The 22,500-nt window shown below is 40.3% G+C and overlaps 1 protein-coding gene across 3 annotated transcripts in view; it reads left to right on the top strand.

Moving 5' to 3' along the window:
- Nucleotides 1-22,500, top strand: part of LOC138961767 (uncharacterized) — a 42,355-nt gene that overhangs the window by 6,282 nt on the left and 13,573 nt on the right. For 2 of the 3 annotated variants that reach the window (XM_070333437.1, XM_070333436.1), the window contains exon 1: nt 17,309-17,602. In XM_070333437.1, coding sequence (XP_070189538.1) covers nt 17,500-17,602 — 103 coding nt within the window. In that variant the 5' untranslated portion in view covers nt 17,309-17,499. Of the gene's footprint in view, nt 1-16,752; nt 16,957-17,308; nt 17,603-22,500 lie in introns of those variants that run through there. The other variant, XM_070333438.1, reaches the window with a different exon arrangement.

Below are 22,500 nucleotides of genomic sequence, written 5' to 3'. Positions count from 1 at the left end.
TTTTCCAAACAATATACCCGCATCGTCTTTAGAGGAAAACTGGTCAAAGAAAATTCAACGAATACAACAAATAATCGCCAATTGGTCAAAAAGAAATTTAAGTATACAAGGTAAAATTTGTATTGTTAAAACCTTTCTTACATCTCAATTCGTTTATATTTTCCAGTCTCTGGCAGTACCTCATCATGTTTTACATCATATTAATTCCATTTTGTTTAGGTTTATTTGGAAGAAAAAAGTATTCAAATACGCGCGCATTTGAAAAAGTAAGACGAACAGTTATGTGTAAAGAAAAATATTATGGTGGTTTGAATATGATAAACGTAGTAGACATGCACAACTCATTTATGATTTCCTGGCTTGTTAATTTGCAAAACTCCACATAAAAGTATTGGTCTGTTATTCCAAGATATTGTCTGGCATGTCTGGGCATTGGTTTATCGTGCTTTGACTCAAATGCATCTTCGAAAACGATGAATGGCCTCAATATTTGCAGATCATTGTTTTGGAAACAAGTGTTATTGACTTGGCTTGACAATAAAAGTGTTTTCTGTGAAAAGTATGATTTTGCACCAGTATTATTGAAGGACCAATGCATTTGGAACAATATGAATATTCAATTTAAACATAAATGCCTATTTTTTAAAGATTTTATAAAACATAATATCTCATTTGTAAAGGATGTTATGAATGAAAATGGTATTATTATTTCTTTTGAAGATTTATGTCAAAAAGTGGGTTATAAACCATCCAGACAGTTTGAATACAATGCATTATGCACAGCACTTAAATCCAGACGTACAGACACATTACCATATCAATATTTTACATTGCAGGATTTCATTGTTAATGGTGGTAATATAACAGCAAAGTTTATTAGAACATGTTTAGTTGATCTTGATGTCCAGATTCCGAGTGCCTGTGATTTTTGGAAACGAAAAGATAATGTAGATTTGGATAAGAGAAACTGGTTACTGGCTGTTAACAGCACAAAAGAAGAAAGATTACGTCTGCTGCACTGGAAATCATTACATAGAATATATCAAACCAATATTTTATTAAACAAAATGGGATTACGAACATCGAATAAGTGTGAAGTTTGTAATGAATTAGACACCCTTGAACATTTCGTTTTTAGTTGCCAAGAGTTGATGAAGGGTTGGGAAATATATAAAGATTTTGTTTATAAGAAAATACATGTTGCCATCATTTTGAATGAAGAAAATGTATTTTTGGGTTATTTTAGGGAAAGTTTGAAAAATGATTATATTTATTTTGTGAATTATTGTATTCTAATTACCAAAATGACAATTGGAAAATTTAAATATGGGAAAAAGTTAGATTTGGGTGTATTATTGGAAACTGAGCTGAACATTAGGAATACATTTATGTCACACGCTTTCCTTCTTTGCCACTACTAAAGCAAACGTGTGCAAGATTGTATGTATCGATTGGAGATTGGATTTCCCTTCTTTGAGTCATGTGACGTCAGAGGCCGACAAAACTTTATAATTTGGCTTTTCAGGTTGACCGAAACTTCAAAGGAACTAAAAAACAAAAAACGTCATGTGTTTGATTGCATGTGTGTGTGCTGTTCAATGTCAAAACAACAACAAAGTGAGTACATGACGTGTGTTTTGTAGTTCCTTTGAAGTTTCGGTCAACCTGAAACGCCCAAATATGAAGCTTATGTGTTTGATTGCATGTGGATTGCATGCATGTGTTTGTGTGCTCGTTCAATCGTCAAAACAACAACAAAGTCATAGTACCTGAAAGGAATTCGATCGATACATAAATGTTATTTGCGTGTTTGACCAAAATATGACATTTTACACAGATCTCGACAGTCATTGTTCACCTCGACCGCTAGCGCGGTCTCGGAGAACAATGACTGTCTCGATCTGTGTAAAATGTCATATTTTGGTCAAACACGCAAATAACGTATAATGTTACACGCTTTGGAGCATGTGCAAGAACGGATTCAAACTCGAAATCGTCCCTCCAAAAGCCCCAAAATGCACACACGACTTTTATTTCTCCTGCTGTTGTCGTGTCTTCTCTTTACAAATTCTTCAACGCTGAGAATACTGAAAACGGCATCCCAGACGACAGTACTGTTTCCATACGCGAGTTTAGCTTCCCTTGGAAAGTGGCTCGCTCAGGAGGCCTGTTAGTCTGAAACTAGAAGGACAGAGTTCTGAACATAGATGACAAAGACCCCGGAAAGAACAAACATTTCGCGGATGCAGACACAGAAAGACGTCATGAAGAATGGAATGCTTCAAAAGATACAGACTGTGACGATGACTGTGACGTCATTCACATATACCGAGACGTCATTCATAGTTGTTCGTTCACTTTCGTCAAAAAGTAGATCTCTCCACAATGGCTGCTCCTGTGTTTAGGTTTATCAAGCGTGAGTACGCAAAACGTGTTTGTTCTCTCCTCTGTTGAAGCTGTGAGACATAATCGCCATTACGAGCTAGTCGTGTGACAGAGAGTGTTCTTGCACACTCGACTGCTGCTGTTTCAGCCGGAGTGAAACAGCAGCAGTCGAGTGTGCAAGAACACTCTCTGTCACACGACTAGCTCGTAATAGCGGGTAATGTTATGATTATTTTAATTTATTTATTTATTTAAACATATTAGTTTACTGATAAAGTTTGTTGATTTAAAAATGTACACATTTGACTGAGAAAAGAAAAGACCTATGAAGAAGGTTTGCTCCAAGCCACGCACACAAAAAAAATAAATAAAAAAGGCAAACAATATTTGTAGTAGCAAACCTGCATGCAACTGAGGTTATGTGTATTCTTCAGGGGCGGATTAGGGGGAGGGGGGGGGTGGTTACATGGGTCCCGGAACCCCCCCCGGCTGTAAAAAAAATAACAAAAATTAATACTAACTTTTAAAAGAAATAATGAGTGGCTGCTGACACCAGTTGATCATGTTTAAAATCAAGGATAAGCCATAAATTGTTCATAAAATAGCTAAAACTCTTCAGACACCCCAACGGGGCCTTGCCCATGTACCCCACAAGGAGTCTACCCCTGGACCCCAGGTTGTTACCCCCCCCCCTCTGGCTTAACTGATCCGCCCCTGTTCTTTGTTGTTTTCTTTATTTCTTCAATGTTAAGATGTATGTAGATCGTTAGCTAAACGTGAGTTCGACTTTTATACCGCAGAATATTTCAATCGTTTTGCTAAAGAAAGTAGTGTCCGAGTTAACGATACATATGCCGAAGACCTCTATAAATTATTCAATTGTACTCTGAGATCAAAGACAATGACCAATGACAGGTGAGATCGAGACTAGGCCAAAAAGAAAAATAGGTGTGGTTACAGTAACATAGCCAAAAAAAATAGGGTAGGTAGGTAGGCAATCACTTTTTTTTTTGTGACTTTTTTTTCTAATGTGTACAAATTAAACCTACTTGACAGGGAAATAAGTGTGCGACACGGGCGCTTTCGCTTTCATTGCGTTTTTTGCACTCGTTTTTTGCACTCGGTTTTTTTTTTTTTTTTTTTTTTGACAAATGTAATAAAAAGTTATAGGATCGGCCCCTAAAAATAGGGTAGGTCGGGTTACCGTAACCACACCTATTTTTTTTTTAGGCCCTAGGTTGTGATGGATAATCCATATGGTTGTGATGGATAATCCAGAATAATCACCTCCTCAGCTAACAGAGACAAAGAGGCATGTCATGGGATAAGAAAGCATTATCGTGACACAAGGCTACTTAACGATTCTCTAGCATTCTTGACACAATACATTGTTGACAATATACTGATTGTCGTGCATTAGATTGACAAGGACATTGTAACGTGTACGATATAAATGTAATATTAGCGAAGTATGGTCTAGGAATGTTAGCAGTGTATGTTTTGTTTTGTCACACTAACACTTCTACATGTCACATTTGGTTTTCAAGAAAGTGTAATTTGGTCCAGAAGACATTAGTCTGTTTTATTGATGAAAATGGATGTCAGTGCCATGTCAGACAACGGTTTAGTTTATTGCTGAACAAGTTGGGCACGATGAACATTTCTTTGTTTATTGTTGAGAATGATATCAATGCCGGGAAGACAAAGTATCATAAACACGCACGCAGATATAAAACTTAAATAGAGTGCAGACCTTGAACATAAAGACGGGTCACAGTCCTCAAGTCAGCAAAACCGGACCCTACAAAGATACGCCAGGTTGAAAGCGCTGAAAAGACAGAGGGATAAAAGAGTGCATTGGGGTGTGCATGTTAAAGATCCCACGATTGACAAAAGGGTCTTTCCTGGCAAAATTGTATAGGCATAGATACAAATGTCCACCAAAATACCCGTGTGACTTGGAATAATAGGCCGTGAAAAGTAGGATATGCGCCGAAATGGCTCCGATCTGCTGGCCGATGTGAATGCGTGATGTATTGTGTAAACACGGCACAAATAAATCCCTGCGCCTTGAATATGTGCGCGATATAAATTGCATAAAATAAAAATAAAATAAATAAATCCCTGCGCTTAGAACTGTACCCACGGAATACGCGCGATATAAGCTTCATATTGATATACTAGAGGAATACCCGGCTTCGCCGGGGTGAATCGCGAGACAGAGACAGACAGCGTGGCGGTTCATCACAATCACCTCTGCAGGCGAAGTCCTGTCAAACGGGATTGAGAATTTTAGAGCTTATTTCTTAGCCCTATATTATCTGTTGTGGCTTCTCAAATGCCAGAACATACAGACAGACAAAAGCCGCTAGACCCTATCACAAACAGAACTCTACAATCCACAGGTTTTTGCCCACACACACACACACAAACACACACACAGAGAAGCCGTATATATATATATGTATATCTATATCTATAAATATATAGAGATAGGTGAGAGTGTATTTTTCGCGTGGCTATAAATTGATTCGACCTTTTCACTTTGACAGTAAAAACAACTTACGGGTGCAAGGGAAGCGTTCTGGACAGCGCAGTGACATTCTAAAAATAGTTACTCAGAAACGGGAATTTGGGGTGAACGGCGCGAGACAGAGACAGACAGCGTGGCGGTTCACCAGAATCACCTTTGAAGGCGAAGTCCTGTCAAACGGGATTGAGAATTTTAGAGCTTATTTCTTGGCCCTATATTATCTGCTGTGGCTTCTCACATGCCAGAACATACAGACAGATGATAAAATCGTTTATTTAACGTCACTCTGTAAAAACATTGGCGACATTTGTCTTAGATTAAGAACACACACAGGCACGCACACAAACTTTCCCTTTATGTACAGTGGTTCACCACCCTCCCGCCCCCCGCACACTCTCGCTCATCTAATTAAAAATGGTGTTAAGAGATACTTGGATATAAAATGGTATTTTTAAAAGTTCTGATAAAAATATATAATAATAATAATAATACGAATATTTATAACGCGCACATATCTCACCAACAGGCGACTCAAGGCGCACATACACTCATTCACACACACGGAGACTTAAAGTCACTAGCACACACACATCATCAACCATTAAAATATGTACAGTTATTCAGGGTGGGATGGGGTGGGCAGTGTAGAATGCATGGATTATTTGGAAAAAAGGAATGTCTTGAGTGCAGATTTGAATGATTCGAGGGACTGTTGTTGACGGAGGGGGAGAGGTAGTGTGAGCTGTATGAGAAGCAATGGCGTCAGCCGCAGCAACGTCTCTTCATATCCAGGGACCAAGTGGGTGCGTGTGCATAAGTCCAGCGATAAGTTTGGGACCTTGCCACCCAAGGTCTTTATTAAAACTTAAAAGATAGCTTAATTTTTCCTTTGAGGTATTTGGCAGAATATTTCTATTTGAGTTTATAAACTGAGTCAGGGGTTGAAAGTGGCATGAGTTCAAATCACACTCCAAAGTCAATGGTGAGCTCTAGAAATTGGTAATTCCCAGCTTCTGCCCTTAGGCGGTTAATCCTTTTTATACAACTCCTGCAATGCAACCGAGGGGTGGATTAAATCTAGTTGATTATTTTTAGACAAGTGAGAAATTAGAACGAACTACTTTGATTAAACCCAAAATCACACGTGGATTATTCGAAGTAAGAATAAAGAGGGCTAAAAAATAATCAACTCTAGAATTTATTTTTAGAACATTTGAAACCCAGACGATTGGACCCTGTTGCGGAAGAATACGTACAATGTTGACTCAAAACTGTAACAACAATGGCTGACGTGTATAACTAGTCGACAGACGATGCCATTTTCTTTGTGTGTGTTTTTGTTGTTGCTTACTGTACATGACATACATTACGTGTAAAATCCAGTTCTTCAACAGGCAACAAACCTTGCACATTTCCAGAAGCTGCAATCTGAAGCGACCTATCTCTGATTCTAGCAGACGATCTCTCCAATGTTTAACACAAAATCAGCAAACTCTCCTGTCACATAGAACGTCCATTATATAGTGCAATGTTGAAATGAAGTTACCGATCTAAAACATTTAGTCGTTTCTTCTGAGACAATCCTTGTTCTCTGATCATCTACAGATTTACCGCAGTCTTCACCACGCGAATTCACAACAGTCAGACTTTCGAACATGTATACAATCTACGTAGGCAAGCATGATACGTCATGACGTCATATGATTCCCAGCATATTGACGTAATGCTAAACATCCGGCTATCCCGAGTTTTCTCCGTAATACATGTCCGTGGGTTTTTCAATGTTCGGTTATTTCCGTGGCTTCATACGGAAAGGGAACCGTCGTCTGCAATCAACGACATGGACCATTCTGGTCCTTGCTGCTGACAAAAACATGATTTTAACACAGAATGTAATGTCAGAATAGCTACATAAACGCTATTGTGTTTTAATCGTAGCAATGGGGTCCGATATTTAGACGAGACAAGTATAATGCCGACGAGTCGGAGACTAAGAATAAAGTAAAAGAATAGGGACTATTTGAATGACGCGCATTTGACACTCTGAGTGATTACGCTGAAATGAAATTGCCTACAAAATGTCGTCTGCATGACTGCATGTTCGACCCGTGTTGTTCGTTGTATAAATAGCTTAAACAATGACCACGAGTTGATTACTGGAAAATAAACCACTCGTGGGTATTTGCAGCCGCTTGGTAATTCACTCGTGTGCTCTATTTATTACACGTGGGCATGCATTATAGGTGTTCATCTGTTTTGATGGGGCTTCCCGAATGAGCCAGCCAGAGCTTATAGCCTTGTGCATATATTTGTTCCTCCATTCTCTCCAGAGAAGAGAGTCTGTAAGGCTACTGATCTCAGAAGCAGACAATGGCAGGTCTACCTCGGAGGCGCCTATGCCTTGGGCAGCTTCTTTAGCGGCTTTGTCCGCTTTCTCGTTGCCAGGCACGTTCACGTGTGCTGGACACCAGACCAGGTTAATCTCGCTTCCTTTTTATATTTAGTCAAGTTTTGACTAAATATTTTAACATCGAGGGGGAATCGAAACGAGGGTCGTGGTGTATGTGTGTGTGTATGTGTGTGTGTGTGTGTGTGTGTGTGTGCGTGCGTGCGTGTAGAGCGATTCAGACCAAACTACTGGACCGATCTTTATGAAATTTGACATGAGAGTTCCTGGGATTGATATCCCCATACGTTTTTTTCATTTTTTTGATAAATGTTTTTGATGACGTCATATCCGGCTTTTCGTGAAAGTTGAGGCGGCACTGTCACGCCCTCATTTTTCAACCAAATGGATTGAAATTTTGGTCAAGTAATCTTCGACGATGCCCGGACTTCGGTATTGCATTTCAGCTTGGTGGCTTAAAAATTAATTAATGACTTTGGTCATTAAAAATCTGAAAATTGTAAAAAAAATATTTCTTTTATAAAACGATCCAAATTTACGTTTATCTTATTTTCCATCATTTGCTGATTCCAAAAACATATAAATATGTTATATTCGGATTAAAAACAAGCTCTGAAAATTAAATATATAAAAATTATTATCAAAATTAAATTGTCGAAATCAATTTAAAAACACTTTCATCTTATTCCTTGTCGGTTCCTGATTCCAAAAACATATAGATATGATATGTTTGGATTAAAAACACGCTCAGAAAGTTAAAACGAAAAGCGTGCTATCCTTCTTAGCGCAACTACTACCCGCTCTTCTTGTCAATTTCACTGCCTTTGCCATGAGCGGTGGACTGACGATGCTACGAGTATACGGTCTTGCTGAAAAATGGCATTGCGTTCAGTTTCATTCTGTGAGTTCGACAGCTACTTGACTAAATATTGTATTTTCGCCTTACGCGACTTGTTTTATAATTTTATTTGCCAGCTCCTTTATGGCAATGACAAGATCATGTCTTTTTGATCTTTTGTTAGATCTTAATGCTTCAATGGCTGCTTTGGAGTCAGAGAATATAGCTATCTTTTGAGGAGGAGTGTTCTTGAGATTGAGATGAACAAGCGACATGCAGATGGCAAGGAGCTCAGCTGAGAAGATCGAGTTTCTGTTGCACAGTTTAAATTTCCCAGTCATGTCATCGCTGGGGATTACAAAAGCTGCGCCAGCCTTCTTGTCATCCAACACTGACCCGTCTGTGTAAACATGAACATGGCCTTTGTATACAGTATCAATGTGCTCAAGGGCTTGTGTCCTGAGTAATAACTGATCATCCTTTGTAGCTGTGCAATATTCTGTGTCAAAATTCATTTCTTTCATTGTCCATGAGGGATCACGAGATATGGGGTTTTGGGCCACATCATTTGGGTCGACACTGATTTCACTAAAGAGTGAAGCATTGAATTGAGCCAGTGAGGAGAAAGTAGTGCCAAAGTGGGCCTTTTTGTTTTGGATATGATTGTAATGCGGTTGTAGCTCCTCTTTTGTTGAGTTTTGCACTGTGTTGGCTCGAACATTGTAATCTGCGCAGCACTTACGCCGCCACATGTCAAGAGGGAGGAATCCTGCTTGGTGGTATACAATGGCCTGCTTTGAATGCCTTGGGTGTCCGAGGGCAAGCCGAAGGGCACGACACTCCGCTGACTGTAGCTTATCAAGCCATTTTCGAGCCGACGAGAAGTAGGCCTCCTGTCCATATGATAGTCTTGATCTTATAAGAGCTCTGGTGATGTTTGTTAGAATAACTGGGCACTTTGCCCATGGTTGGGCAGCCAGTATTTTAAGAAGGTTGATGGTCTTATTTGCTTTGCTTAAGAGATACTTTAAGTGAGCAGTCCATAGTCCATTTGAGGTGAAAAGTACGCCCAGATATTTCACCTGCTGACTGGGTGAGACAACAGATTTATCTAGTGAGAACTGTATCTTTTCTCGATCTTCCAGTTTTCGGTTTGTAAAGACAACGAATACAGTTTTCTCGGCAGAGAGAGTGAAGCCATTCTCCCGCATATTGTTCGCAATGTTATCTATAGCTGTTTGCCACTCTTTAGAGAATTTGTGTTCTGTTTTATAGTATTGTTTTGATACTCTTTGCATAGAGCAATATCATCCGCATAAAGCGTCAGTTCGGCTCCATGTGTTTTAATTGTCGATATGTCATGCAGCATAATGCTAAAAAGCAGTGGTGCTATTACTGAGCCCTGTGGCACTCCCATGTCAACTTTGCGAGTGGATGATTTGGCACCTTTATAATCAGTTTGAAAGGATCTGTTCAGTAGAAAGCTTTTTATGTATTGAAACATATTACCACTGATGCCTAATTGCTTCAATTTGAACAACAATCGTTGGTGCCATACTGTATCGTAGGCTTTTTTGATGTCAAAAAAGACAGCAAAGAGAGACTTCTTGCGTGAGAGAGCTTTCTTAATTTTGGAGGACAGTTTTACAATGTGATCCGAGACACCCCTGCCTCGACGGAAACCGGCTTGGCACAGGGGTATTACCTTTTTTCTTTCCATTTCATCTTCTAGTCTGGATTTTAGTATTCTTTCGCTCAGATGGGAGGTCAGAGATATAGGGCGCCAGTTGGAAGGGTCAGCTCTTGGTTTTCCAGGCTTTAAAATGGGGATCACAACAGCCTCTTTCCAAGCTGAGGGAATCAGGCCAGACTTCCAGCATGTTGAATAAAAGTCCAGTAAAAGATTTAATCCTTGGTTTGGTAAATGTTGTATGACCTGATAGTTTATTGGATCAGAACCACAGGCGGATCGGACTTTTGTCACCGATGCTATAGCCGTTTTCAGTTCTTGAATGGATAAGGGAGCATTTATTTTTAAGGAAGGGTTGAGTTCTGGGTCGTTTAAGTCCTGTTTATCCTCCCACTTCTTACGGAAGAGTTCCTGCTCACATAACAGTTTATCTGTTTGGCTTGCTGCAGACAAAAGCCGCTAGACCACATCACAAACAGAACTCTACAATACACAGGTTTTTGCCCACACACACACACAAACACACACACACACACACAGAGAAGCCGTATATATATATGCATATCTGTATCTATAAATATATAGAGATAGGTGAGAGTGTATTTTTCGCGTGGCTATAAATTGATTCGACCTTTTCACTTTGACAGTAAGAACAACTTACGGGTGCAAGGGAAGCGTTGTGGACAGCGCAGTGGACAGCGCAGTGACATTCTAAAAATAGTAATAGTAACTTACAACTGAACGGGAAAGCCACACGAAGGAAGGGAGATAAACGCCAAACACTGGAGAAGATAAGGAAGAGTTACTTATAATGGTGAAATGAACACAAAAACCAAAATCAGTTCAGCGCTGCGCGCTGAGAGCACGTGTTGAAATATCTCATCAATGATATTGTGTCCGGGGTGTAGCTGAATACGGTGTCCAAATTTGAAAAAGATCCACCGAGAACTTTGGCGTTGTGATGTGGTGTAGCGGCTATGGTGTGTCGGTATGGGGGCCCGGGTAGCTGAGGTGGAACCAAAATAGCTGAGGTGGAACCAAAATCGGTTCAGCGCTGCGCGCTGAGAGCACGTGTTGAAATATCTCATCGATGAGGTTGTGTCCGGGGTCTCTCTGAATAAGCCCACCAAATTTGAAGCAGATCCATCGAGAACTTTGGCCGTGCATGGCGAATACACAAATACACAAATACACAGATACACAGACACACAGACACACACACACACACACAGACACAAGTCGTATATATATATAGAAGCTTCATATTGATTGATTGTATGAGGCGTGCACCATTAACATTGCTGGTATCGAATAATATTATCTAGTCTCTAATAGGCAAAGTACCTGTGGGACATGAAGCATCATTTATTGATTGCACCACTACATTCAAACCTTCGCCCAACCAACCATGCAGTCATGTGTGTCGAATCGGGCATTCATTCAGTCCCAGGCAAGAGACACTCTTCAGAGAGGCTGGGTGGAAATATCGCGGAGTGTTGAATTCAGTGTGTGTGTTATATTGACGCTGTGTTTGCATACTTTCACTACTCGCTACAAGAAACACAATGCTGACTGAGACGCAGAAAGGAAATCATGTTTGACTTTAATATGGTGCTTTGTGTCTGTTGGTAGTGTCTTGCAATCCAGTTTGTGGCGTTACTGTTGTGCAGTATAGTCTATGGAAGCTTTCCCTACTCTTTACAAGCGGAAAACAAAGGGAATCAAGAAAAACAATCCTGTTTGAGTGTACTCTACTGTTTAGTGTCATTATAAGCTGTGTTTTTGAATGCCAGTGGATTGTTGTCGCCGCTGTAGTGCGGAACTGTTATGAATTTTTCACTACTTCCTATCATACTTGACTTAACTCTAGTGGTAAAAGTCATTTAGCTGTGTCTAGAAATCCGATGTGTATCGCCACTGCTGGCCAAGACTAATGTACATACAATGATGAAGAATCGTGTATCAATTCGTCAACTTCGAAGAAAGGTACGTAACTGGTTGAATTTGATCTTAGTAAATTTAGTTTTTATTCTGCTTGTGATGATTATATGTCGTGCCTAGATCCTGAAAGTGCCTAAGTTCTTGAATTAGGTAGTGTCTTGCCTAATTCGTGAAATAGGCAACGGCTGTGCCTAACCTGTGAAATCAATGTTGAATTTTGCCTAATTTGTGAAAATTTATGATTTAGGCTGCCTATTGCGTAAATTAGGCAGCCTAAGTCGTAGAATTAGGCAAGGTTTTGATTTTGGCACGACTGCTGTACAATTTAGGCAAAAATGTCTACAGAATAGGCAAAATCCTTGCCTAATGTGTCAAATCAATTCTAAGGTCTAACTGTTTTACATATTAGTCAGTCTGTTTGAACCCAAAATCATCCGCGTGCGTGCGCGCCTCTCACTGCGTTGCGGGTGACAACATATCAAGTTTGTGAACACTACTAACTACTTGTGAACAGTACTAACTGTGATACAAGTCAAATAATAATCACACTGGAGCATTTCAGATAAACTTTCTCAGTCACTACTTCACACCAGCACCTGACTGTCAGTGTTAGCCAAATCCAGCCATGGAAACTAAAGGTTCACAATTTCGTATTCGTTTTGAAGAGCATCTTGGAAATGGAGGCTACACAAAATTCTGTTTACCGGACCAGGAAACATACCAAACCATCATTAACCTGTTAAGTGCTAGTGGTACAGTTTCTGAAAAACACAGAAGCCTGTGTTACCTGCGAAAAAAGTTTGAGATTCTGGAAGTGGGAGAATTACAGAAAGTCATCAAGATAAGCCTTAAATACTATTTCACAAACGCTCTCTCTCTCTCTCTTTCTCTCTCTCTCTCTCTCTCTCTCTCTCTCTCTCTCTCTCTCTCTCTCTCTCTCTCTCTCTCTCTCTCTCTCTCTCTCTCTCTCTCTCTCTCTCTCTGTGTCTCTCTCTGTCTCTCTCTGTCTCTGTCATGCTTATCTTTTGTAATTGTTTTACGTTTGTATACATATATATATGTATTTAAGATTAGAATAGTCCCTCTCTGGGCGAGGGCTGGTTGAAAAGAAGCTCGTTTATATTGCTTATGCCACAACCCTCGTAAAATAAAATTTGATTTGATTTGATTTGATTTGTGTCACTGAACTGTTTGAGGTCACTTTTGACACAACATTTTGTTCGACCTCATGATTCTAAACATGTGAGTAGTAGTAGAAAGAGATGCATAGAAATTATACATAATTAGTTTCATCAATTGCCGTTTGTAATCCATGAAAAAAATAAATCAAAAACGTTATCAATATTATATTTCACAAAGTATGCACATTAGTTCTAATTTATGCAAAACTTAATCTCAGAAATGTGCATTTATTTTCTGGGTCATGCTCGTGGCACTTCGGGGGATTGGGGGGTTGGGGGGTGGTGACGATCAATAACTTCAAGTGTAGCTCTAGAAGAACTTGGTCTACAGAATTCAACTGAAAATGATGCAGAGGTGGAAGGTGCAGTTGGAGGGGCCGCCACTTCAAGTACAGCTCTAGAAGATCATGCAAGCATTTTGACGCAGTGCAGACAAGATGCACGTGAAGGACAAGAAAAAAGCCGTGCTGAAATGCTGCGAACAACAAGAGCCAAGCTGGTTCCACTGCTGCAAAACGACGGCGTGCTGGTTCCAGTCAGCGAGTTTGATCGTGGGCGCCTTGATTGCAGAAACGTGCCTGGGGTGTTCCTGAAGGTTCACAACGACCTGTACCACGTTGGCACCAAGCATGGCATCATAAACACTATGCTCTCCCGCAATCTAATTATCGAGGCCGATTTCCAAATTGTCACTGCTGACCAAGTGAAGGACACTGTCCTACCAATGAGAAGCATCGCTCAGCTTCATTCAAGGCATGGAGGACAAGGGTTCAAAAAATGTTCTTGCAATGGGAAGTGCGATACAGCCAGATGCACTTGCAAGAAAGCAAGAAATCACTGCCATAGTCACTGCCACCCAAACAATTCATCTTGCAAGAACAAGAGCAAGTAAGCTCAGAAAATTGAGTTGAACTGGAACGTCGTGGGTTTCCTTTTTTTGACCCCAGTACAAACTGGGATAATGTTTACCTTTTGTAAACTTTAAATGTTTGTAAATGAGGTAGAGGGGTATTTTTGGTTTGCTTTTGTAAACGCTGGCTAACACTGACAGTCAGGTGCTGGTGTGAAGTAGTGACTGAGAAAGTTTATCTGAAATGCTCCAGTGTGATTATTATCTGACTTGTATCACAGTTAGTACTGTTCACAAGTAGTTATTAGTGTTCACAAACTTGATATGTTGTCACCCGCAACGCAGCTATAATTCATCCCCTTCACAAGAAAGGTGATAAGAATAATCCTGATAATTACAGAGGTATTTCATTATCATGTATATGCAGCAAATTGTATAGCTACATTTTGAACAACAGATTGACGAATTGGATCGAAAAACATGAAATATTAAATGAGAGTCAAGCTGGTTTTCGCAGAGGCTATAGTACCGTTGATCATATTTTTACACTACAACCTTTGGTACAGAAGCAGTTATTGACACACAAGAAGTTGTATGTTGCTTTTATTGACTTTCGTAAAGCTTTTGATTCAGTTGTAAGAACTACGTTGTGGAAAACTTTGAAGAAAAATGGAGTTAAAGTAAAGATGTACCAGGCGCTCAGCTGTATGTATGACGTGGTAAAAGCAAAAGTGCGATCAGGAAGTGATTTTTCGGACTCCTTTATGTGCCCAAGGGGTCTAAAACAGGGAGAAATTTGTAGTCCAGTTTTGTTTTCTCTACTAATTAATGAGCTAGCTAATGATATTGTCCAGAAGGGAAAACATGGTATTCAACTTATTCCAGACTTTTTGGAAATACTCATTCTGATGTTTGCAGATGATATTATTCTTATTTCAGATTCTGTATGTGGGCTCCAGAATCAGTTAAACATTCTGTGGGATTCGTCTAGACGTCTTGGACTTGAAGTTAATTTAGACAAATCTAATATTGTTGTTTTTCGGAACGGTGGTCACTTGGCCTTGCGAGAAAGATGGGTGTATGGTGGACATCCTATGAGCGTTTTGAATATGTATAAGTATTTAGGAGTATGGTTGTCTACACGCCTGTCCTTCTCTCACACTCTTAATGATTTTGCTGCAAAAGGGAAAAAGGGAGTCATTGGTATTCTAAAATGTTTATGGCAACTGGGTGACAGATCTGCAGCTATTTTTTTCAAGCTTTTCGACGCGCAGATTCAACCGATGCTGTCATAAGGTGCCAAAGTTTGGGGGATTGAAGCAGACCATACACCTATAGAGAGAGTTCATTTATTCGCACTTAAACGTTTTTTGAATACGAGTATGAGAACACCAAATGCTATGGTCTATGGAGAAACGGGAAGGTACCCCTTGTTTATAAACAGCTTTGTTAAATGCATTCGTTTTTGGCTACGTATATTGAGGATGCTACATCATCGCCTTCCGAGCAAGGCGTATAAAATGCTGAAATATCTCCATGAACAAAATAAAAAAACATGGGCCTCCTCGATCTGTTACACTCTGTACATGTAGGGTTTTGATGAAGTATGGGAAAACCAAGGTGTTGGCGATGAGAGGGCGTTCCTGACAGCTTTTAAAGAAACACTTATTTCATCCTATAAGCAAACCTGGCTTGAAAATGTACAAGGAAGTGAACGTTTCTCTCTGTACAGAACCTTCAAATCAACCCTAACATTATCCAACTATTCAATCAATCAATAAATCAATGAGGCTTATATCGCGCATATTCCGTGGGTACAGTTCTAGGCGCTCAGCAGTGATGCCGTGTGAGATGAAATTTTATACGGCCAGCAATTGCATCCATTTCGGCGCATATTTACCTTTCACGGCCTATTATTCCAAGTCACACGGGTATAGGTAGACAATTATTAACTGTGCCAAAGCAATTTTGCCAGGAAAGACCCTTTTGTCAATCGTGGGATCTTTAACGTGCACACCCAATGTAGTGTACACGGGGGGGAGTTCGGACACCGAAGAGAGTCTGCACACAAAGTTGACTCTGAAATAAATTTCCGCCGAACCTGGGATCGAACTCACGCTGACAGCGGCCAACTGAATACAAATCCAGCGCGCTACCAACTGAGCTATATCCCCGCCCATTTAAGTGTTTTGAAACATATTAAAGCTAGAAATCTTCTGATTAGACTTAGATTGGGAGTATCTCCTTTCCCCCGAAATCGGCGTATGCTGCCTGAATGGCGGGGTAAAAACGGTCATACACGTACAAATCCACTCGTGCTAAAAGCGTGAGTGAACGTGGGAGTCTGAGCCCATGAACGAAGAAGAAGAAGAAGGGAGTATCTCCTCTGAAAGTGCATCGATTTCGCTTTAATTTAAATGCAACCTCCGCTGATTTATCTTGTCCATTTTTTTGTGGCAGTGTTGAAGATGAAGTCCACTTTGTTTTAGTATGCCCTAAATATGCTGAGTTAAGAGAATATTATATTCCACGAAAATACACTAGAATCCCATCATTGTTTAAATTAACCATGCTGTTTTCAAACACTAGTAAGCCGCTATTGCTACGTTTTTCTACATTTGTCATGAAGGCGCTTTCCATTCGTAATCCATAATCCGTAAACGAAACAGGGCGATGTTCTTGTTTTTGTTCACTATGTGCATTTGTATGCTGGTGCTTGAGATGTGCTCATCTCCATGAAAAGGGCCCAAGGCCTACTCATTAAAACATTCAGACTTCAGACTTCAGACTTCAGACTTCTCTCTCTACCCTTTCTATCTCTATCTTCCCCTGCTCCCACCTCTCTCCTTTCATTTTTGACTGCATTGCTTGGTTAGATTTGGTCATTATTTTTGTATTCTCTTGTTTGTGTTTGTATGTTTGTCCAGATCACAACATAACATCTTACAGTTGTTGTTGTTGTCATGGTTGGCGTTGATGCGTGGTACCATGGTTTGCTAGAGTGCACCGTGCAGCCCAGTACCTCCGTCTTCAGCACTCGAGGTTTCTGTCGGGGTTACCTTACCCGTAACATCTTACAGTGACCAAGGGCTATTCGTCGAGAAGCAAAACGACTATGTCTTATTGCAAAGGTAGGTTTATTTATTCTTTCGTAATCATTCATGTATTCAATATGTAAAGGAGCGAAATAAAACATGATCAAAATACTAAAATCAACAGTTAGTCATACCCTTCAAAAAAAGTTAAGGACCCCATTTTTTAAACGCATGCCATACAGAAATGACAAGGTTGAATGATTTAATTGTTTCTGTATTGTTTTATTGAAGAACTGAGAACTGTCTTCAGAAAATGTCACGTAAAACATGCCAGCGAAAACAACGCAAGAGCAACCCTCTGATTTCAAATTCACAACTGTAGTATTTTTTACAACGAATAACTGCAAAATCTTATCCTGGCAGCGATCACTAGTTAATCTCCCAAAAATCGGTAGTGCGATGTCCTAGGACGTCAGGTGATCTCTTCCCGGACCATCACAGAGCCCCCATTAAACGATTTTGTTCAAGAACAGCGCCACCTGCAAAGCGCTCTCTACGGCGCTTCCAGACTCTGATGCGTCCATCAGCAGGATCCAAGAAGAGGCGGGACCCATCTGTAAACAAGAACTGAGCCCTACGATGACGTTACCACCTCACATGTTGAGTGCACCAGGCTCAGTGGGCAGGTTGGCAGTCAATGTTGTTTTGCGGACTGGGCGTCTTTCACTGAAGTTGAAAACGCGTAAGCAGTTTGTAACACTTTGATTCATTACAACAGTGTGTGATTGTCGATGCCTGCTGCCTTTTCAGCAACCTTTTTTTCTGCATGACCTTCATTTGGTTGAGGCGATCCTTCATTGTTGTGGTGACTGTAAGCAGACCATAACATTGTCGTAACTGTACTCTACCAATTGCTTCAGTCCGAAGATGTTGAAGTGAGACACTGCAACACTCTGAACCACTTGTCTGGCAGAAACAACATATTGTAGCCATCAAACTGCCTTTGCCTTATCCAAGTCGCTTCGTTTTCGTGATAGGGGCATGCTGTTATATTGCATTATTTTGTCAGTGTGTCATTTTACAAACACAAATTTGTGGGCGCATTTCGTGGCTGGAACCCTGTTGTGGCACGTGCATTACTGTTTTTTTTTGTCCTGGCATGTCTTGCAACGATTTCATAGGACTTTGAAAACTGCCCCCTTTTTAAAGAAACCCTCACTTTTTCCGCCTGTTTAGTATGACACAGTAACACTGCCTCCCAAAAATGTTCCTAGAGTAAGACTCACTTCCCTTTTGTTAATTCAAAAAAGTCTCGTTTCAATCAAATTGTTAAACCCTTGATTTTTTGCGAATATTTTAAAGATTGTGAACATTTCATGACCGGTCCTTAACTATTTTTGAAGAGTGAACTCTCTCTCTCTCTCTCTCTCTCTCTCTCTCTCTCTCTCTCGACGTTCCCGTGTACTGCAGCGGCGTGCAGTAGCTCTGACAAATTAGTCAAATTGGTGAAGTACCACGTCATTTCATGAGTCAAATTTTGGTAACGAACTGTGTGAGTGACCATGCCAGCCGTTCCACTGAACTTTAGGGCAAAATGTGGCTGTTTTGTGGCAACATTCATCGCCTTCATGCATCGTCGGGCCATGAACAAGGTCAAGATACGGACATTGAAACTCCATTCTCTGTGTGCCGGTGTAATGGTGGGTTTGCTCCTGGCGCAGATTTTCTACTGCAATCTCCTACAACTGTGTGGCGACGTTGAACTGAACCCTGGCCCTCCCAAGCCGATACCACAGGACCAGATGCGCCAGACAAGGCTGACGAGTAAGAGTGGTGAGTCTGGCGGCGGGTGGAGAGAGAGTATGGACAAAAGTAACAGCGAACCTACCTTGAAAGATGTGATGGACAGACTGGCGTCAATGGATTCGAACTTTGACAAAAAACTGGCCACTATGGATACCAACCTGGAGAGAAAGCTGGACAGCCTAAAACAAGAGATGAACGCGGCCTACACTGAAACAAGAGAAGAAGTGCGTGAGTTGAGAGAGGAAGTAGGGCACCTGAGAAAAGAAAATGAAAATCTCAAGTCTAGACTCGACGACATTGAAATGAAGGCTGACGATCTTGAGTGTCGTTCCAGGCGGAACAACCTCGTCTTCTATGGACTTACACGACCTGAAAACGAAACACCCCAACAATGTGAAGACGCCGTGCAGGATCTGTTGGCAGATCCCTTGGGACTTCCTAACCCTGTTGAGTTCGACCGTGTGCACAGAACCAGCAACAAGCGTGACGCTCCAGTGGTGGCCCGCTGCGTGTTCTACAAAGACCGTGTCAACATCCTGAAGAAGGCCAGAGAAAAGCTGAAGGGCTCTGACGTTTTTGTGGCCGAAGACTTCTCTGCACGTGTGCGTGACATTCGAAAGAAACTGAACCAACATCGCCGTGCTGCCAAGGATAGTGGTAAACGTGCTACCATGGTCTATGACCACCTTCTGATCGACGGTAAGAAGTACGTGCTCGATGGTGAGGACTCTATCAAAGAAGTGGCCAACGCGCATGCTATTAAAAGATAGAGATGTGGCCGGCCCCTGTTTACATCGGACAGTATTTTGACTAGGGGGGCAAAATGTAAACGTACACCGGGTGGGACTGTGGACATTGTTTACGACGAAGCGTGTAGTGACACGGGCGAAGTGATTTCGGCACGTGCCGCATCCCAGTGTGACGATAATAGGCCTATGCCTACCTGTAACCGTGGCGTGAACTGTGATCGTTCAGAGACAGTGCGCAGTGTGGGGTCATGTAGTGCACTTGGTGACGTAGCAGACAGCACACAGCATTCTCCCTCCTCCCCTCCCCCCTCCCCTAGTGATTTGGGTGCGTCCGATGTGTACAGAAAAGACACACTTGATGAGAGTGACGATTCTTCTGATTGTCTTGTTTCTGATGTAAATAAAAAAGAAAATAACCTTACTTTTCTTCATTGGAATGTTGGCGGTTTGTTGCCAAAATTAAAAGATTTCAATTTTGTACAGTACGTTTCTTCTTTTGATATAATTTGTTTAGTTGAAACATTTGTAAAACAATTCAACTCTTCTTTGTTTTCTTCTCATACTGCTTTTGTCAAACCGTCCTCGGATTTGGGCAGACAAGGGAGAGAATCTGGCGGTGTTATTTGTTTGATTCGCTCGACCCTCTTGCAGTATGTGCGTGCAGTGGAGGAGGATGATAGTGGTGGAGGGAATTTTTTGTCATTCGTTCTTGATAAACACTTTTTCGGTTTTTCAACTGATGTTTTGTTTGTTTGTGCTTATGTTCCACCTGAAAATTCTCGGTTCTACTCTGTGTTTGGTATTGATAATGGCATAAACTTATTAGAAGATTACTTGGTTGACTGTTTGTGTAAAGTTGGTGAGTTACCTGTTCTTCTATGCGGTGACTTAAATGGTAGAACAGCAAAAGTGTTCCCGGACTGTTTTGATGAAGATGTGATTTTTGATTGTTCTATGAAATCTGGTGTTGGATCATTTGTAAGAAATTCGCAAGATGGAGTTATGAATCAATATGGGAAGTGTCTTTTGAACATGTGCAGTTCACTTGGATTATGCATTATGAATGGTGTATGTAATGGCGACCTTCAGGGTTGTTACACATTCATCTCTGAATTTGGAAACAGTGTGAATGACTACTTCCTTGCTTCCTATGATTTGTTTGATTCCATTGTTAAATTTTGCAGCCTTTATGTCTCTGACAATATTGATTCACAACACATGCCACTTGAATTAACTATCACTCAACAAAACAACCTTTATTCACATGCTACAAAGGTTAAGAAAAAAGAAGTTTTGCAAAAATTTGTTTGGAACTCTGATCATGAACATCAGTACAAAGATGCAATTAATTCTGATGTGTTTCGGCAACAGTTACGACTGGCAAGCGAAATGATTGATATTAATGTAAATGATGCTTTGACTTTGTTTATAAATTCAGTTAAAGATTGTGCAACTTGTATGAAGAAAACTATTATCTTGTCAGATGAACCACGTAAATTCAAATGGTTTGATCGTGAATGTGTGCTTGAAAGAAGACGTGTCAGAAAGTTGCTGAGAAAATGTAGGAATTCATTAGAAAATGTGGATAGGGATGAGTATTGTAGGAATTCATTAGAAAATGTGGATAGGGATGAGTATTGTAAAGCCAGGCGTGAATATAAAAACCTTGTGCATAGAAAAAAGAAACAGTACAATGACAGTTTGTATACAGAACTTGTAGGTGCTGTAAGTGATCAGAGAGAATTTTGGAGGAAAATTAAAAATGTTTCTTGTAAAAAGGTCCAGCAGCAAAACAATATTTCTGTTGATGATTGGTACCAGCACTTTCATAGCATTTTAGAAAAAGATGAGATTGAAGATGATGAGCATGCTGATGTTAATGACGTGAATAATGAATATGAAGAAATGCTGGATAGACCCATTACCAAAGAAGAAGTGTTGATTGCTATCAGAAAACTGAAATCGGGCAAAGCTGCAGGACCTGATGGTTTAATTGGGGAATTTTTTAAAGCAGCTAGCGAAGATGTGGTGTTGTTTTTAGTGAAACTGTTTAACGCTTTGTTTGATGAGGGAATCTATCCACAGAACTGGTACGATTCAGTTATTGTACCGTTATTTAAGAAAGGAGATAGAAATGATACTAACAACTATAGGGGAATTTCATTGTGTGATATATGTAGTAAATTGTATGGTACTGTTGTTAATAATAGACTTAAAGAGTGGACTGAATTACATAATATTACAGGTGAATGTCAGGCTGGTTTCAAACAAAATTATTCTACTGTTGACCACATCTTCACTCTGCTTGCTGCTGTACAGAAACAATTTTCTAATAATCGCAAACTTTATGTAGCTTTCATTGATTTTGAGAAATGTTTTGACAGTATCTCACGCAGACTGCTCTGGCCAATTTTGATTAAAAATGGTATAAAGGGAAAGTTGTATAGATGTATTAAAAGTATGTATGCAATGGTCAAGGCTAAAATACGATGTGGTGCTCAACTAACAGATTTCATTAACTGTACAAAAGGTGTGAAGCAAGGAGACGTGTGCAGTCCAATTTTATTCGCTCTATTTATAAATGAGCTGGCATTGGAAATCATTGATAATGGTAGGCATGGTATTACTTTAAACCCTGACATTGTTGAATTGTTCATTCTACTGTTTGCCGATGATATTACTTTGCTGTCTGAAACTGTTGTTGGTCTGCAGTCACAACTACATAGTCTATATTTTGCTTCACAGCGCCTTGAGCTTAAAGTAAACATGGGGAAAAGTAACATCGTGGTTTTTCGTAAAGGTGGATATCTAGCTGCTCGTGAAGTTTGGTATTTTGGTGGGCAAAGAATGGAGGTAGTAAATGCATACAAGTATTTAGGTATTTATTTTTCTACCAAATTAAGCTTTAATTTTGCTTGTCAAGATCTAGTTGCCAGAGCAAAACGTGCAGTACTGTGTATTATGAGTATTTTGTATAAATTCGATAGATTGTCTTTGGATGTTTTTATCAAGCTTTTTGACTCACAAGTTCAACCTATTGTTCAGTATGGTGCCGAGGTATGGGGTCTGATGCAGGCAGCAACAG

This window comes from Littorina saxatilis, linkage group LG3 (genome assembly GCF_037325665.1).
Source record: "Littorina saxatilis isolate snail1 linkage group LG3, US_GU_Lsax_2.0, whole genome shotgun sequence".
Lineage (NCBI taxonomy): Eukaryota > Metazoa > Mollusca > Gastropoda > Littorinimorpha > Littorinidae > Littorina > Littorina saxatilis.
The sequence above is the reverse complement of the archived record's forward strand: the minus strand, read 5'-3'. Positions and strand labels throughout refer to the sequence as shown.